General features: G+C 38.4%; 1 protein-coding gene across 2 annotated transcripts; it reads left to right on the top strand.

Moving 5' to 3' along the window:
* Positions 1 to 1,540: 1,540 nt before the first annotated feature.
* On the top strand, positions 1,541 to 19,078 carry zgc:123010 (uncharacterized protein LOC641500 homolog). 2 transcript variants are annotated; one of them, XR_009204325.1, is made up of 16 exons: positions 1,541 to 1,751; positions 10,952 to 11,025; positions 11,147 to 11,227; positions 11,367 to 11,423; positions 11,537 to 11,740; positions 11,890 to 12,015; positions 12,790 to 12,835; positions 14,320 to 14,410; positions 14,495 to 14,636; positions 14,727 to 14,831; positions 15,018 to 15,096; positions 15,274 to 15,307; positions 15,419 to 15,496; positions 15,593 to 15,695; positions 15,825 to 16,446; positions 16,550 to 16,594. XR_009204325.1 is itself a non-coding variant. In XM_058386080.1 (16 exons), exons 1-16 carry the CDS (start codon positions 1,700 to 1,702, stop codon positions 16,683 to 16,685), a joined length of 1,512 nt encoding a protein of 503 aa, XP_058242063.1. In that variant the 5' UTR covers positions 1,541 to 1,699; the 3' UTR covers positions 16,686 to 19,078. The 2 variants fall into 2 exon arrangements, 1 of the variants encoding a protein (XP_058242063.1); XM_058386080.1 differs by having other exon boundaries at positions 16,343 to 16,446; positions 16,550 to 19,078.

Below are 19,078 nucleotides of genomic sequence, written 5' to 3'. Positions count from 1 at the left end.
GTAATAAGAGGTTTTCTGGGTTTGCCTTCAACTTGAGTTACTAGTCTGAGAATGACATTAGAATTTAAAAACTCTCCAGCATTATGCCAATTAAAAAATATTGCCCCTAGGAGGATTTGTGTGCCTAGAATTGTTTACACTCGACCTGGAAGAACTTGCTGTACAAAATACTTACAAATAGTACTTACTGCTTTTAATTTTTTCATTACAAGACATTTTAGTATTTTGGGATACATTCAGTCGTTTGTAAAGCAGATGTGTCTTGCACGTGTCAAATCTGGTTGCTGTTCTGAAATGGTGTGAGACCACAATTAAGCAATCAATGCATAAGCACTTTTTTTTAAACCTCCAAGATTTATTATGTAATGAACCCGGACTTTAGTTTAAAAGTCTGTCATTGATAAGTTAGTCTGTTTACATGTTGGTTGGTTATATACCTGATTATAGTAACACCACTTGGAGTCCTCAAATCATTTCTCCCTAATCAGACAGATGCAGCAGCACTTTAGACCTTTGGTTTGTTCAGCTCACTCAATTCCTCACCTGTACACTCGGCTCAAACAGGAAAAGTCTTGAAGATTGAAAATTCATGCTAATACCACCACCACCACCATCATCTAATAAATCTATAACTTCTTGGACTGAGTCTCAGTGTTAACTCAGTATGTCATATAGCTGCATCGTGGAACTTTTAGTCCAATAATTGCTGTGAGCACTATTCCTATCTTGGGTTTTTCTTTAAAATGACATTAAATATTGCTTTTATAGGTTAAGTGGGAAAAAAAACCCTCTTGCTTTTGTGTTGTCAGGAACTAAACAAAAACCAAACTAAACAAAACCTCTTGTAAAAGCTCTCGTAGTGAAACCTGACTGTCACGAGATTCCTTCTAGTAAAAACCACCGTAACTTCGCTCCTGTCAGCATGGCAGACAATTATTTTTCACAGGAATAACAAAAACACAGCATCAAACATTTCAAAGACATCTGACATCAAACCAGTTTTGCTAAGAAAGTCACAAATATTTCAGTATTACAACTGAATATGTGTCAGGGTGAACTGCATGCTTATCAGCTAATTAATCGTTGCACTGTAAATAAATCCATCCCCAGTATATCTAACAGGACTTATGACCACCAATTGGACACTTCCAAAAAAAAAAATTCCACATAGTACTCCTGACAAAATTGTAAAGATAAATATTGGAGGACTTTTTGTATAGTAAGCAGCAGCACTCATACTGCCATGGTATTGGATTTCTTTCAGCAAATAATTTGAATGACGCAAATATGGCTTGGGCTGCTTGTCTAAACTGTCTAAGCTTTTAATCCTCATTTTCGAGGAAAGGCAGGTTAGATTTGTGCACATTTTATTTTTTATGAACATGTTTCGTTTTCGTTCCGTGTTGGAGGTACGAAACTAAAAGAAAACGTTTCCCAACATTACTGAGCAATTTTAGCCGAACATTTCCTTTAAACACTTATGCACACAGGCACACAGCCGGGCACTCAAGCGCGATCCCTTTAAGACGCAATGGGCGGAGACAGTGCACAGGCCAAAGTGTGCTGATGCTCAGGAAGCAGAGCACCGACCATTACCCGCTGTAGAAGTTTTAGCGTGATATTCTATAGCTTGTTGTAAAGATCGCGGCTGCAATCAAACGCATACAGATATAGTTTAAATTAAGAAAAATAATGCTGGATGGTTGCGCTGATGAAGTTCAACATTTGCCGGCTGCTGGGTTTGGGGAGTGGTAAGTCTCACGCCTTTGAGAACTTTTTCGCTTTACTTTTGCCTAACTTCGCTTTCCCGCTGTCGTTTTCACGCAGACTCGTTTCTTTTCGTTGCTTTACTCTCTACTTCTGCTCTATTTAACTGTAAATCCCGATCAGGTTCTCCATCTGGCATATTTACAGCAGACAGCGAAGCCGCAACTTTGTCCGCACTCCTGGTTGGTTGTTGTGGATGTGCTGCGTTGTAGTAATGCTAGATGGTGAGAAGCCTGCAGCAGCTGGTGGCGAGGCGCTAGTCACTGGATGGTGGCATATTTGCGTTGAGGTTGAGTTACACGCCACGCTCAGATCGAGAAATTCCCTTAATGTAACACTGACCCGATGACCTGACCACACACACAGTTTGGCCGTGTTTAAATCTTCACTGATTAGGCTGCGATTAAACTGTAACAGTGTAAGTTAAAATTCTTTCATTACAAACAAATGAACTCCGAGGACAATTTGCATGGTAGCTGCATATCTGCTACAGTTTAGCTTTGTGTCTGATTGACTATGTTCAACTGGTCCGTGTGTCGTTTTTTAATTAAAAATCATTTCACATCACGTAATTTCATGTACATAATTGCCAGAACTGATTTTTGTTAGAAGCTGTATGATTAACTCCTCTTGCGTTATCTATAGGAACAGCCATCCTCTTCATACCCTGTTATCTACAGCATGGGACCTCAAACTTTTTGGCTGCCTGAATCCTTGTTAACTGTATTTGGAAAGTCCACTTTCCAAATTTGACTTATTATTTAAATGTGCATAATAAGTTTTTGCTATTTTTTTTTAGAGCCACAAAGCTTTTATTTCTGTGCTTTCCACCAACAGATCACATTAGGTCCAAGTTGACATTATTTATGTTAACTTGTTATTGATGTTTTGAGCTTTGGATTAAGATCAATTGAGCAGTCATATAGGCTTATAATTATAAGAACTTAATTGTGTTCATTGTTGCAGAGTCCCTGGTCGCCACACTGTGCACCCGCTGATTTATAGGAATACCCATCCATCCTCTCCGTACCTTACTATATATAGGAATATCCATCCTTATGAAGGCATCATTGCAGCAAATCGTGTGTCCGTCTAATTTTTTGTTGTAGAAAATAGTCACGTGTATCAGTAAACTTTTTTTTTTTCTCCACCTACCTCACCATAACAGTCACACCTCAGTCGCACAACTCCTATTCTACCACTCAGAAATGAAGTTATTTTTGCCCCTTCATACATCCTTTTTATGCACTGTTATGTATAAGAATGCAAGTCCTTTTCATATTCTTTTGTCTGTAAAAATACTCTTCCTCTTCAGACCCTGAACATGGAGAATTTCTGAGATCATATCCTGAACAAAAGGAATATAAACACTTATAGGCAAGTCAGCATTAAATGCAAGTAGAATAATGTAGATCTTCATAGTAATGCAAATTAAATATATATTTTTTAAATTTTAAATATTATTTCTGTGGACTTTACTTGCAATGTAATGTTGCAGTGTGATAACATGCATAGCTTACTAAACAAATAAGCTGATCTTTTATCCCAAAACATGTGGTCAAGTCAGAGTAAATATTTATGGCCCACTTCCTGTTGGAGTTTTCCTGATAAAAATGAATGGACCTAGTAATAATGGGAATCATTTTAATAGGTTATATAAATGCAACACTAGAAGTGCAACACTCTTATTTATTTTTTTTCATCATGTATCCATGATTTGTTTCTGATTGTAGAAGTGCCCAAGTATTGTAATATGATATGTCATATTGCCCATCCCTAGCATTAGGCCTATCTCTTACTTTGATTATGTCTGAGTATAAACAAAGCAGACATTCCTTTACCTGTGTATTTTCCAAAAATATAAGCTGGCTTTAGACAAGGGTTAAATGCTGTGTCATTACCAACCAGGGGCACAGACATCAGCCAGACAACATGGCTAATAACTAAGGCCTAGCAACCACAATCCTTTACATAATAGCTTAGAAATTCATTGTGAGAACAGAAACCCTTGGAATTCAGGAATTCGAGTGCCAGTGTACATGCTTATTTTCTCTGTCTAGTATTCAGCCTGTCATAACTACAAAAATGTATGTTTTCAGTATTGTACCAGCCAGGTACATCTGTATTTGATACTGTCTAATGGTGATATTTTGTGGCGTGCCATCCAGTCGTGTGATAAAGAAAGGAAATAATAAAGACCATTAAAGTTATTCTATATCGGGGTTGGTTTGCTCCAGATGCAGGCCCAGCAAAGTATTTTTGCAGGCCAAACTGGAAATATACTGCAGCAGAGCATTCAGTGTAAGAATGACTGGAGTTCAATAGACTGTAGCATATGCTCTGTTGTGGTTTATTTAATCAAATGCATTTTGGTTATTTATTTAACTGATGGCAGCTCATCAGAGCAGAGACAAGTTGTGTGCTTATAGACAGGATTTTCAAAGACTTTCCATTTCAGTTACTCTCTCCTTTCTGATTAGTGAAGTGACAACATGGCATGTACAAAAACCTTTTCAGAGTTTATTTTATTTGTCAGAATTGGTGATGAATGAAAGTCTTGTTTGTAGCCAACTTACCTTTTAATGGGTAAGCAATAAACAGTATCTGTTGTTGCACTTCAGTTTTGGATCTTTGATGGCTTTTGATGAATATTGTTAAGGAATTTTAAGAATGTGGACCTGTGTTATTTTGAGTTGAATAGCCTTGCTCTTTTTCTAGATGTGGTTAAAAATAAGTGTTTTACGGCAGAACATAGCAAGTATCAGTGAATAGTAAGTAGCAGATAAAGTTGCAAAGACAACTGTTGACTGTTGAACTGTTGAATCTGTGACGAGCACGATACAGTAACTGAACAGATATACGTGGTGCTTTTGGTGATGGAAATGTACCTCCTCCAAGCAAGTTCAAAAGACTGATTTCACATGCATTTTGCATTTGTGTGATGAGTTTATATTGATGGAATTTTTTGTTTGCCATGTCTTTGCCCCTTAGTGTTTCATGCTCAGTGTCTGGTCACCTGGAATTGAAACTGGCCCATCATACACCTAGAGGTCAGGTTTGGTGTTTCTCCAGATGACAATAAATAAGACATTGAAATCTCTTCTAATCATTTTGTTCATTCCTTGTTGGTTCACTCTCTGGATTGTTGTGTATAGCTCTTTATATGCACCAGTAAGGGAGACATCGTACCAAGTAAGGAATAAAATATGCCTGGGCATGCTGTTATAGACAAATAATCAAAGATTGGGGGTGTTGAGGTCTGACTTCCTCACCAGGCTGAAGTTGATGATTTTCTAAAACTGCATGCCCTTAATTGGTTTATTTTTTTATACCACAGCCTATAATTTGCCAATGATTCAAATTTTGTAATGACACATTATACTGAATTTAATTTTGTGGAATGTGTGTGAAACATTAGTGCTCTATGCAGTCATTTCCTGCCCAGTCTCTTACTGTGTGCATTAGTCAGTAGATGGTGGAGGCATTGTGGCAGTCTGTCTGAGATTCTTGTCAGAGAGATATCTTAGTGGTTTAAATGTTTGTAGGATTGCGAGCAGATGAACTGATTAACAGGGTCAAAGCCATTGTTCTCTCTCTTCAAGTTCATAAAAAACAATCAAACAAACAAACCCACAACTTATCACAGGTAAGAAACTTGGAGACAGTTGAACAGAGAACAGAGTCCTTCCATTAATGTTAAATAAACATCTTTCAGAAGGCTTTACTGTATAAACAGTTATACATTTTTCCTTGTTAAATGACCGGACCGGTTTACTCTGTTAAAGTGAAGCATCTAGTATACCAGATTTACTTACCATAGCAACAATTACATATTACAATGAGCGCATTAATTTGCCTTGTAGCCGACACTGTGCGAACCGTGCTGTTATTGAAAATTAACCAGTTTTAAGTTAAATGAAACTAACTTGTCAAATTTGCTGTGGTACAAATATTTCATAACATTGACATGCATGTTGTCATCCCATTGCATAAACAGTTGGAAGAGTTGCTACATAAGTTAGTTGTACCGATGTTTCGAAATAACTTTGTTTTTGAATAACTGTTGTCATACACTGGACTGATGATGCAGTAAGGATATCAGAAATTAACCAGGGGATATGTTTGTACACTGGAAATTTAGACACTACAAAATTATTTGAGAAGGTTTTTCCTGCTTTGTAACTAAATCCATAGTTAGTTTTCAGGTGATATTGGAAAATGAAGGGATTTGAGTTTATATTTTCTCAGCAATGTCTGCTACATTTTATGGATTCAGCGTTTTCTTTTATCCAAATTGATTATACAAAATTAGCTTTCTTCATCCTGTTTTCCTTACTTTCACAACACTTTATTTAAACTGGAGTCAGACATTATCAAACATGATAGAGGCATAATAAAATATAACGGGAGGTAATGGTAATAGTAAGGCATTTTTCATTGATAATTTGAGAACATATTAGTGCTACTATATTTCACTATGTGGCTTCAAAACATTGTTACAGTGAAAGGGGAAGAAACTACAATCAACCAGATGAAGCAGCATGGGTGGGGTGGTTTGGGGAAAACTGTCAGATGTAGTGGTGGTTGAATTTTCAGTAACAGGTGGGAGGGGGTTCTTTTATGCCTATTTTCTGCCAAACATACAAGAAACCATAATTGTGTCCAAAGGTTTGTGGACACATGATCATCACACCCATATGTGCTTTTTGTATACATGCATCCAAGCATTTCATCAGGCACTCATCCATGCAATTTAAGTAGCCAATTATGTGGCAGCAGTGCAAGATATAAAAGCATGCAGGTTCAGGCCACCAGCTTCAGTTAATGTTCAAAGCAACCAACAGAAGAGGGGTGGAATGTGATCTCAATGATTTTGACTGTGGCATGATTGTTGGTGCCAGACAGCCTGGTTTGAGTATTTCTATAACTGTTGATATGCTGAGATTCTCATGCAGCCTCTAGAGTTTCTTCAGAATGATGCAATAAAGAAAAACATCCAGTGAGCAGCATGGAATGGAAATGCTTTCTTGTTGAAAGAGGTCAACAGAGAATGGCCAGAAAAGATAGAGTTGACAGAAAGGCTGCAGTAACTCTGCTACAGTAAGTCAGTAGAGTTGTTGTTATGAGCAGGAAAGCAACTCAGAATGTTAAACTTTGAAATGGATGGGCTACAACAGCTTCTGTTGAGGCACACAGATGCTTGGGCCAGAATTTGGCATGAGCCCTGGACCCAACCTGCCTTGTGTCAACAGTCTAGGTTGGTGGAGGTGGTATAATGGTTTGGGGAATGTTTTCTTGGCACACTTTGGTCATTAATAATCAATCATCGCTTAAATGCCATGTCCTGTTTGAGTATTGTTTCTGAACATGTGCATGGTTACTTCATGTCCACAATTTTCTAATGGCTGTTTTCTAGCATTATTGGTTTCATGAATTTGACAGTGAGTTAATGTTCTTAAGTGGTCTTCCCAGTTACAAGCTCTAAATTATATAGATGATCTTTGCATGAAAGCATGATGCAATCATGTCAACACGAACCAGAATCTCAAAGGAGTGTTCACTGTGGAACACTGTGGTACTGTGAAGAATTGAGGCTGTTGAACTACCCTAAGCCCGTATTAATATACTGTTCCTAATAACATTCTCGGTGAGTGTTTGTGCATCCCATTTCATATTTTTCAACCCCTCATTTGCTATTACAATAGAGAGAATCTCCACTCTTCTGGGAAGGCTTTCCAGTAAAATTTGGAGTATAGCAGTGGGAATTTGCTCATTCAGCCACAAGCGCATTAGTGAGGTCATGTAGGGTGAGGAAGCCTAACACACAATTGCTGTTCCAGTTCATCCCAAAGATGTTCAGTGGGCTTGATGTCAGGGCTCTGTGCAGGCCAGTCAAATTCTTCCACACCAACCATGGCAAAAATGTCTTCATGGAGCTCAAACAGGAGAATTGTCATGCTGCACCATGTTTGGGGCTCTTAGTTCTTGTGAAAAGATCATTTAATTCTACAGCATACAATGACATTCTATTCAATTAAGCACTTCTAACTCTGTAGCATCATTTTGGGAAAGAACTGCACACAGGTGTGGTGGTCAGGTGTCTGTAAACTTTTGACCATTTAGTGAGTATTTCAGCAGAACAACAAATCCTTCTTAAAATTGCTTTTGTTGTCTGCATGCAACTGTCTGAAACCTTAAGTTTGCTTTCCTCCCACACTAAAGATCACAATGTGATCAAATTGTTGGATAGTTTTGTATAGGACAAATTGGATATTAGTCTAATCAGATAATTCGGTCAGGAATTCTCTGAGGAAATCGTTAAAAGTGAATTTCTTTTTTCCCCTCAATTTTTGGGGCTAAGCTGTTTCAGTCTGAGCTAAGGAAATTATTGCAAAGATGTGTATGCTCATATTTGCGAATGGTTCCAAGACCTGTTGAGTGCTACAGAGAGATGCGTGACTCTCACAGCAGGCCTAACTAATTCCAGAATGGGGAAACGTCCTGTGTTTCGGACACACCTTGTGAGTCATGCCAATGAAAGCTGGCACTGTTTAATTTGACACATTGTTATGCACAGCTTTTTATTTATTTATCTGTTATATTCTGTGGATCACACAATCACAACGGTTATAGATTCAGTTATTATACTTGTATAATGTTTGATGTTTTTGTTGAAAAATGGCATGTCTTCAGCTAATGCTTATGTGTGCTGTCAAATGTACCATATTGAGGCAACACCATATCTTACTGTATTGAAAGTTAATGCATTTTTAAGCCCATGGTTAAAATAGTTTTTACCAGTGACTACTTTAAAACATTGATAGTTCACAGGTTAACTAGGGGATGTGGTAGCTTATTGGTTAAGGTTTTGGACTATTTATCAGAAGGTTTTGAGTTAAAATCCCAGGTTTACCCAGCTACCTCTGCTTGGCTCCTGAGCAAGGCCCTTAACCTTCACTTGTATAAAATGAGCATAAAAATGTACACTGATCAGGCATAACATTATGACCACCTGCCTAATATTGTGTTGGTCACCCTTTTGCTGCCAAAACAGCCCTGACACCTTTCTATCAGAACCAGCATTACCTACTTCAGAAATTTGAGCAACTGTAACTCGTCTGTTGGATCGGCTCACATGGACCAGCCTTCGCTCCTCACATGCATTAATGAGCCTTGGCCGCCCATGACACTGTCACCGGTTCACCACTGTTCCTTCCTTGGACCACTTTTGATAGATACTGACCACTGCAGACCAGGAACACCCCACAAGAGTTGCAGTTTTGGAGATGCTCTGATCCAGTCGTCTAGCCATCACAATTTGGCCCTTGTCAATCTCGCTCAAATCCTCACGCTTGCCAATTTTTCCTGCTTCTAACACATCAACTTTGAGGAAAAAATGCTTACTTGTTGCCTAATATCAGCTGTCATAATAAGGAGACAGTCAGTGTTATTCACTTCACCTGTCAGTGCTCATAATGGTATGGCTGATCGGTGTAAGTTGCTCTGGATAAGGGCGTCTGCCAAATGCCAGAAATCTACCTTGTCATTAGGATTGCAGTATAATCCATTTTCAGACTGATTTTGTCTACGAGTTTAAAAAAAAAAAAAAAAGTAAAATGTCTCATCGTTTTGTATGGAAATTCCATGGAATGTAAGAAGAGAACTTTCTGAGGCACTTTGTGGTTTACAGACTTGCATACCAGAAGAAGAGCATCGGTATGCCATACCTAAACCAGTCACGTGACTTTTGGAACTACATTGTTGTATGTCACATACACACTGTCAGGCATGTTTCCAAAATGCTGCTGATTCATGTACAAAAACTCTGAGAATGCAGGTTTAAGTTCAAGAAGCTGCTAGTTGTAGTTTGCATTCCTGACCACTGACCTCACAACCACTTCTTATTTTCTTGTTAGATTTATCTTGGTATAAAGAAAAGTTTCCATTGTGTGGATGTGAGCCGATTTGAGTTGGACAGACGGTGATGTTTAGATTGGGAAGAGACTTTTACTTTTTGACTCACCTCTGTCATTTGAGAAGCTCTTTGCCTATAGTCTTGCACTTCTCCCTCTCCTTAGGTTACAGTTGTAACAAGATGATTAGTCTAATTTTTGTAGAAATACATTTGTGTAGTTTGACCAACATCTAAGATGCCAGTTTTGTCAAGATCATTGGTATTCTAGTTTAGATACGTTTCTGAGAGTGTTTTTAGATTCTCTTTGTAAAACAATTATGCTCAATAATGCTCAATTCTAGTGTAATGTCATGTTTTGGATGATTTATTTGTGTGATCACTGAAGCTGTGGCTATATATATGACATGCCATTTTTTTAATGAAGCAAACAATGCTTTCCTCATTCTGTGTGAATCCAAAATGTTATTGTATACTAAAAACAAGGGTGATGGTAAATAATAGAAGGGACATCCTCTGGTTTACAATTGAGTCACTGAGGGAGTTTTCAGGACAGCGTTAAGCTTTAAACAAATAGAATGCAAAGCACACACCCTGTAGCCTCAAAGTTCAAGATGAATCCATGTTGCCACATTGTGTCATCTCCTTAAATTATTAGCCTCCTTGGATTATTATCAGATGCCACTTGATTGTTTCCAAACCTCCTGAACCTTGCCAGGGCTTAGGCTCTAAGCCTTGTATTTGTCACCACATCTATGAGCAGAAATGTCTTTATGCCAATCCCTGAAACACACGAAACTGAGTTTAGGAGTCTAGGATAATAACAGTAATTGCACCCTGGGCTGTTATTTTGTTTGGCCTTTCTATAGTTTGTGCTTTAATAAGTTTTGTTTATTCTCCTAATTGTTTATACACTAGACCTTTGTGCTCAAGAATCTTAACGACACAGAAATGGCACATATAAAAAAGGGGGGAGGGTGGGTTTAAGGTTTCCATACAATCACAGAAAAAAGCTGTGAAAACGGACAACATCCGTTTGAACATGGTGACGTAGTTTCAGCCTTGTTTCTAGTTCTGCTTTTGTGAAAGTGGATTTTTTTTCCCTTCTGTTGTCACATGATATTTTGCTTACAACCCTCAGTTCAAGCCCACAGCAGTATTTTCTCTGCTTTGGCTCTCGCTCTCTCTAATGAACTGTCATTGTTGGCCAGAGTTGGACTTGTTTTCGGATGTTTAAATATGCTAAAAATGTCTTCTGCAACTCCTACACAGGCTCCAGTGACCAGACGCTGGAGAAGATGGAGACTGGCGCTACATCTGACCACAATCAAGACTCACTCTCTCAGGTGCAGGAAACTCTGATTTTCATTTGATGAGCACAGTGTTCTGTGGGTGGACAAGTTAATTGAGTTTGCCTAATTCTTTTCGCAAAAGCAAAGTAAACATGTTATTTGTTTGTTGTTTCAGAACGGTTTGAATGGAGAGGAGGGTCTCAGTGAAGAGGAAAAGGCCAGAAGGAGAGCTGAGAGGCGAAGAGCTAAACGGAAGGTTAGCTACATTCTTACCCGCACAGATGTACTAAAAAAAAAGATTCTGTCGGAGATTTTGATATCAAAAGACACATGATTGTTTCCCTATAAATATTAAAGGAAGAGAACTAGCAGGATATTTTTCATTTTCTTTCCAGCGTCAAAAAGAACGGAAGAAGCTCGAGCGAGGGAAAAAAGATGAGCACGCTGTACAGGTACACAGCAGTTTGACCACCTTTGCAGTCATTTTGCAGAAATGGCTTCAGGGCACAGTTGTGTTTCTGTATTCCATTGTATTACAGTACTGTGTTCCTTCCTCTTTTCTCAGGAGGAGGAAGAGCATGCAGGTGTTGACTCAGAGCTGGATGATAGCGGCTCCGAAGTTGATGAGGAGCAGATTGAGGCACCGCAGATGGAATTGAGTGAAAAAGTGAAGGAGAATGAATGTCCTCCATGCAAGGGTAGTGCCACACCACCACTGGCTTCAGGAAACAAAGGAAACCAGCAGCCGACAGCTTGCGCCAGTGAGGAGGTGCTGTGCATGTCGCACTTTGTAGGCAATCAGGGAAGCTCTGTGAAGCTGTCCAAAGCATATACTAGTTGGAAGCAGGAATAGGAACTTGGTTTGAGTGGCTCAACAAGCTGTTATTAAACCTGGCACTCTTAATTACGTTTCTTTAGGATCCAGAGTGGGATGTAAGCAGTGCCTTTTTTGCCAATGCTGCTAGTCACATCAGGCCCATAGCCAAGAGCAAAGCAGGCCGTAAATCCAAAGAGAACAAGGAAAACGAGGCCAGAATCAAAGAGGTGAGTGTATTATTCATACTAACAATGCATACTTGTGTGCTTATAAATACATTTTGTTAGTATGCTTATTACTGCATACAAGAAAGCTGTAATTCCTACATTAGAATATTAGACAGCTTCATTTTATTGTAGCTCATGTTGTGCCATACTGCATACACAGTCAAGACTGTAACTTCCACAGTAGTTGAAAGGTCACTGCAGCAGATTGTAACAAGACCTGCAGTTGTCTGAATGACATTTATTGCATTTTAGAGAAGTTCCATATAGTCCAGTCCTCAAGGAAACATGGGGACTATGATTATTTGTTCCGTTCGAACTCTAAACACACACAATTATTTAGTACTATGTTGGAACATGCAAAACAACACTGGATTATTTTGGCTTATTATTTGAGATATTGGCTGTGAAGCTGTGGGAAAGGTCAACCACACCCCAAAATATCCCTTCTGTGATTATTACATTTCAATTGTACAAAAATATAGGAATAGCATAGACGTGTGAATAGAAGATGCAAGTCATTCAAAGAACATTTAGCTTGCAGAATTGTTAATGTTTCCTGTTGCTTTAACTAAGAATTAGATTAAAGTATGCTGAAAATGGAGCATTTCAGATGGTCCAGCAAGAGCTGCATGTGCTGGCAGCTTTCTGCACCCAGCCTCTGGCATTCCTGCTGTGGCACGCTATTAAAAACGCTAGTGTAAAGACTTCTTGGAAACATATTTGCACAGCTCTCACTGCTTTATTTCTGAATGAGACTGCCGATTTTCCTTTCAGGTCAGTGGATCTGAGTCTGTGACTAAAAGAAGTGCCTTACTGACTGGTATGTTATAGACACAGACACGTATGCACATACACATTTATATTAAATAATGGGTGCTTATGGATATAAAAACCTACAGTAAGTGCAGCTGCAATAGCCACTGTTGCTAGCTACTTTTATATGTGGGCACTCTTATCACACCACAGCACTACCTAAATAACACTACATAAAAACAAAGTAAGCTTTACATATTTATTTATTATTGATGTGAAGTGCCTTAAGCTAGATTAGTTACATCATGATAAACATAGCCTACCTTAACCAACTGTTATTTATAAGCTTGCATTTCTGTATAAAAAACTATGTAGAACATTAGCTAAGAACTGTGAAATATTAGAAAACTTAAACAGTATTAAACAGTCAACAGATCAGATGCCTGCATTCACTTCTGCATCAAGTCATTCATAAAATGAGATCATTTTATTACACCAATACACTCACTGTCCACTTTATTAGGAACACGTGCACATGCGTGTATCTATATATCTAATCAGCAGTTGCAAGAGCTTTAGTTATTGTTCACATCAGAACTGAGACTGGGGAAAAGATGTGATCAGTCACTCTGTCTTATGGCTGTTGATACCTGGTTATTTCATAAAATGCTGATCCCCTATAGCTTTTACACACAGCAGTCTTGGGAGAATGATCAGACTGGTCTGACTGACAAACATGGTGAGCAAAAAAGCATCTCAGAATTCACATCACAACCTTGGGATACAACAGCAGGCCACATCAGGTTACACAGCTGAAGACTGGAAAAGACCAGTATTTTTTTGGATTATTTTTTATTTATTTAGCCCTAACAGAGATCACACTCTTTCCCTGTCCTGATGCTTTATGTGAGCACCTACTAAAGCTTGTGACCTGCATGATTTTATACATTGTGCTGCTGCTATAATTGCCTGTTTAAATAACTGCTTGATTGTGGAGGTGTACAGATCTCCCTAATAAAGTGGGGGGTGAATGTATTTGTCTTGAAGGGTTTTTTATGCTTGGAAAATTGTCGACAAAATAAATTTCAAGCTAATGTTATTGGGGTGGTTGTGCATATTTACAATCATGATTATTATGATTAGAACTGATATTACATGGTGATTGACAGATATTATACTAAATCAGTGCAAGAAATGCCTAGAAATTGATGCTTTACACCCTGCGTAATTCACATGGATGATATGATGAAAACAGTGAGAGATTGCTTATAGTTTATAGTATCTATAGTGTCTGTCATTCCTCCTCTCCTCTCCGTCTGTACCTGTACATGTCATGTTCAAGAGAAGGGGAAACTCTCCACTTCTATATCTTAAGTCAAGATGTATATCTTAAAGACTTATATCTAAGTTTATATCCCAATTTTTTATGCATAATTGTATGTATAGATTATTGACAAACACGCTTGGATGTCCACATACCCTATTTTTGGTGCCCTTTGTTTGTTTATAATGATATAAGACTTTGAGGTTCTATCTATCCCTCTATTACAGAAAAGGGAATCAGACTGGTAAATGAGGGGCAGTACAGTGAGGCTGTTAATATGTTTACAGAAGCTATCAAATGTGACCCGAAGGACTACAGGTACCATAATTCTACATAGACAGTAAATACACACCATTTAACTTCTCTGATATTAAATTTCACCCTTTATTTGTGTCATGGAAGGTTTTTTGGGAATCGCTCATACTGTTATTACTGTCTGGATCAGTACTCTCCAGCACTTGCTGATGCTGAAAAATCGATTCAGATGGCCCCCGAGTGGCCTAAAGGTTATTACCGCAAGGGAAGTGCTCTCATGGGCCTTAAGGTAAAGACAGTTATTATCCTCATGATCAAAATAATGATGATTTGCTGTTCATAGTTATCATCATGTTTACACTGTGTACTCCTCTGTTAGAGGTACAGTGAGGCTGAGAAAGCGATGGAGCAGGTCCTGAAGCTGGATAAGGACTGTGAGGAGGCAGCCAATGACCTTTTCTACTGCAAAGTGCTGCAGTTAATGGTTCGTGAAGGAGCAGAATCTGTCGTTTACATTCATGTAGTTAGTGAAACATTAATACTCAGCACATTGTTGCTTATTTTGCTGACAAGAGTAACAACAAATATGGTGTCCACAGATGATGTGACTGAGTGCAAACAACTGTGAAGGATAATAAAAAAAAAAAGTCGTTTTCTTTGTGTTCAAAAGGATCTCGGATATGAAGAGGAGCAAAGCGTGCTTCTGCTTGAGAAGTACAGCACAATACAAGCTGTTCTGGCAGCCAGAGGTATACTATTAAATGAGACGCTCTGAATTATTGAACGATGTGAATAGTGCAGTTGCTCTCTCAGCCACTTGGGGGCAATATTGCTGTAAACTCATAGAAATGGAATTACAATGAGGAAAATGGATAGGTGGAATAGGGTAAAATGTTATTAATCATCAGATAAAATTCTTTTCACAGCAGCAAACAGCGACTCTACACTTCTTCAGCCAGGGTAAGTGAAATCAGCCGACTGCAATGTTTCATGTACTTTGCTTTATTGCATGCATATTGCATGTGTCTCATGGGTTTGCTCATTATCTCTCTGTCTCTGTCTCCATCTCAGAAGTCCGTGCCCTTCTCTCTGGGTGGGTAACGTAACCACAGAACTGACGGAGAAGCACCTGTGGGACCTTTTCAAAAAGTAAGACTGGAGCCCCGAGACTAAAGCTTTGCTGTATTACACTTGTTTATTTTCCGTCATCCTGTTGCATTGACTCACTCCTGCTTGTTTTTCCAGCCACGGAGAAATTGAGAGCATCCGAGTGCTGCACGAGCGTTTCTGTGCCTTTGTGAACTTCAAGAATGCCAGCATGGCTGCACGGGCCATGGAAAAGCTCAATGTGAGTTGTCTTTACTAAATTTTGAAAATATTGGAATATTAATAATAACATAAGATTACCTCAGAGAATGCACTGTAAACATTTTTAATATTGTCTGAACAGTTTTATCCTCCCTTATGTCTCCCTTAGTTGGTCAGCTGCAAATATTCATCCACTTGTCAGCTCTCCCTATTCACCCTACACACCAGGGAGGTTGAAGGCTAACTCATGCCTCCTCTGAGACATGTGAAACCGTATCTTTTCAAACTGCTGCTCATGCTGTATCCCAGAGCCACATAACATGCTTGAAGGAAAGCATTGTCTGCCCTTTTCCGCATATGTGAGCTCAAAGACGGCCACGATTGACTAGTGTCACTGTGATTGATGGGGGAGAGAGTAATAACATCCCTCTTACCCAGACAGCTTGGCCAGGCTTGCTCTCTTGGCTCCTGGACACGGAAGGCTGTGGCATCATCGGGATTGAATTCACAATTTCCCTGACAATAGTGCACAGATTTACTGATGGATTATTTCCATTAACCACAGTGTCGAACAGTGCAGCCTCTCAGCCTGACTTCTGAAAGTGATTTTACAGGACATGAGTAATAAAAATATGTTGTTTAAATGGAATTTTTGCTTAGTTTGAAGTTTCATTTTATACTTAACAGGGCCATCTGATAGAAAACACAAGGTTAGTGGTCCGGTATCCAGACAGACGCATTCTGAAACCATTCCCTGTTTCTGCTGCACCACAGGCCACAGGGACTGCAGGGTAATGAGCTTTACATTAATGTATCTGAGATTTGTCTAAAGAGCTGCATCATTTTGTTTAGATTACATTGTGTATGTTCATTTTGTGTGTGTGTGTCCTTCAGAGCAAAGCGCAGGGGTCCTGTCAATGGAGACGAGTGCTATTTCTGGAGGACCACTGGCTGTTATTTTGGGGACAAGTGCCACTATAAACACATTCCTGAACAGCGGGGCAAAGACAGAAAGCCCTGGCAGCCCTGAATTTAGTGCACTCATCCTCCTCTCTTCACTTTCACCTCTGTTTCTAAATTATTTTCTATTTTTCTCACTCAGAGCTAGTGGAAATGGAAAGAGATTACATGGACTGTGTGAGTTCAGAGACATTTAGTCATTGGAATGGGATTTGGGCCTGTATTGTCTAACTGCGATGCTCTTGGCTCAGATCAGCAATGACTTTGGTGCCTTGAAGTTGGTGATGTTATCACTTACAGATTCTTCAAGAATGAACAGAATGTGACTCAGAACAGAGAGCAGTACCTTTAGGAAAAGGTTTGAGCATTTGGTTGAGGCCAGAGTTCGAGCCCGGACCTGGTGTCTCCTATCATCTCTGCTCCTCTTTCTTCTGTGCCAACACCACTGAGCCAAACCACAGCCTCTGATCACTTCTCACTTTTGAGTTCATCCCAAACAAATGGCCTTTTATATAGACGAGGTGACGTGAAGCCTTTCTCACAGCTCCATGTTCTTTTATGCCTTATCAAGAAATCTCACACCAAGAAAGGGCTCGGGTAAAGCCTAGTGTTGAAGTCTGCTAAAAAGTGTGAGGATTTTACCAAAGAATAAGACCTTGTTTTCTATGGAGTACATGAGTTGGAAAAAAAACATTAGAATCAGAAACATCATTTTATATTTGTTTATCATGTGCCATTTTTATGAAAGGTTAAGTTTAAATTTGTGAGCATTTCGGTTCAGTGTATTTGTGACCAGGCTTACTTTGGTTTATGACTAACATTGTGGAGGCATAATGTTTAGTTGGAGTAAACAAAATTTTTATTCCTTTTCTGAAAGGGTCATTGATGTGTTGCTTAAAAAAAATAAAAAAGTCATCAAAATGGGTTAAAACCGGCATTTAAATGCTGATTTTATCCAAAATAATTGTTTTTCCCCTTTCTATATTGTTGCACTTTATACTTAAGCACACACTATGTAAAATTTTCTAGTATTGGTCGTTTGGGAGATGGTGCATGTTTTAATATAAAGAATTAGTTTTATATTGAAATGTGCATTAAGATTCTATTTTTTCCAAAAAGGTATTGACTACAAGTTTTTTTTTTTGTTTTTTTAAAGCATTTTTGTTGTCTGTTCTTTCCAGTTAATATGAATTGTATGACTGCAATTCCATCCCACTTAACAAAAGTCTCCTTAAATATTGTTTACGTATTGTGTTTAGGAAGTTATCCAAAATTATTCAGTGTTGTGAATGTTTTTCTTGTTGTTCCTCTGATTTTCCTTGATTTTTTTTGAAACCCAGGAAGTTGTTCTTACCCATGTATACTGGACCAGGCCACTGTGGACTTTCTTCTTTAGCATAAGATAATTGTAGCAGCTGATTAGTTAAAAGGAAATTGGTACTAGATTAGACTCGAATTACCAAAAGATTTGTCAGGAAGCAGCAGAGCATCATTTCTAGCATGTGGAAAAACGTCTGAAATCAGAGATTTTTTTTTTTTTTTTTGTTTGTTTGGAAGATTTTTTTTTTAATTGTATTGAGTGCCTGATTTACTGTTTGACAAAAAAAAACAAAACAAAAAACACTACCAGTTGTGCAGTACTTTAGTCCTAAAAAGCTGACACGTCAAAGTGTTTGGTGTTTTCTCTGATATAGCAGGCTTTGCTCAACATCACTCTGTCAGGTGTGTACAGAAACTATACTGCCACATCACATGGTCATGTCCATGTCTTTACCTTTTTGCTAGTCTAGTGCACAACTCATGACTGCACAGTAATATTTTTCCAAATTGAACCCTGTGGTCAGTCTTTAATTGAATGCAGTAGCTAGTTTGAGAAACATCAATTTTGTTGCATTAATTTAGGTTCTATCTTCCTGGAGTGACATCAGTATGGATATTATTCTTCACACTAGTGTGATGTATACTGGTTTAATAACTTTGGGCTCATCATATTAAGAGTGTATAATAGTGAGCGCACAACAACAAAAATCTCTGCATTTTATTGTTTTGCTTTTTTTTTTTTCCTGACGTCTGTAAACATGCATCTTGTTTCCATTATTCATCGAAACAAACAATTCTGAATAAAAGCCCTGCTGTTTGTTTTTGTTCCCCTTAATTTGCCTCCATGTTTCTGGCACTCTCCATGTAGCAGCAAAAGCCAATATACTGTATATTAACATTCTGTGTCAAAATCCTGAATTTTTTGTGGCTTTAAGTGCGTTTCCTCTCTGTCTTAATCGCCATATTGTAACTTTAACATACAACTACATCTCAATAGACAATCGTCTCATTAAGTGTTATTTTTCCCTGCACTGTACTGCCAAAGAGATCCTTGTGTAAAAAATAAAAATAAAATACTGACTAACATTTTCTGGTTGGTTTCCATGAAGCATCTAAACAAATAAATTTAAAAAAGAAAGATGA

Source organism: Hemibagrus wyckioides, linkage group LG03 (assembly GCF_019097595.1).
Source record: "Hemibagrus wyckioides isolate EC202008001 linkage group LG03, SWU_Hwy_1.0, whole genome shotgun sequence".
Taxonomy (NCBI): Eukaryota; Metazoa; Chordata; class Actinopteri; order Siluriformes; family Bagridae; genus Hemibagrus; species Hemibagrus wyckioides.
This window is presented reverse-complemented; position numbering and strand designations above follow the sequence as displayed.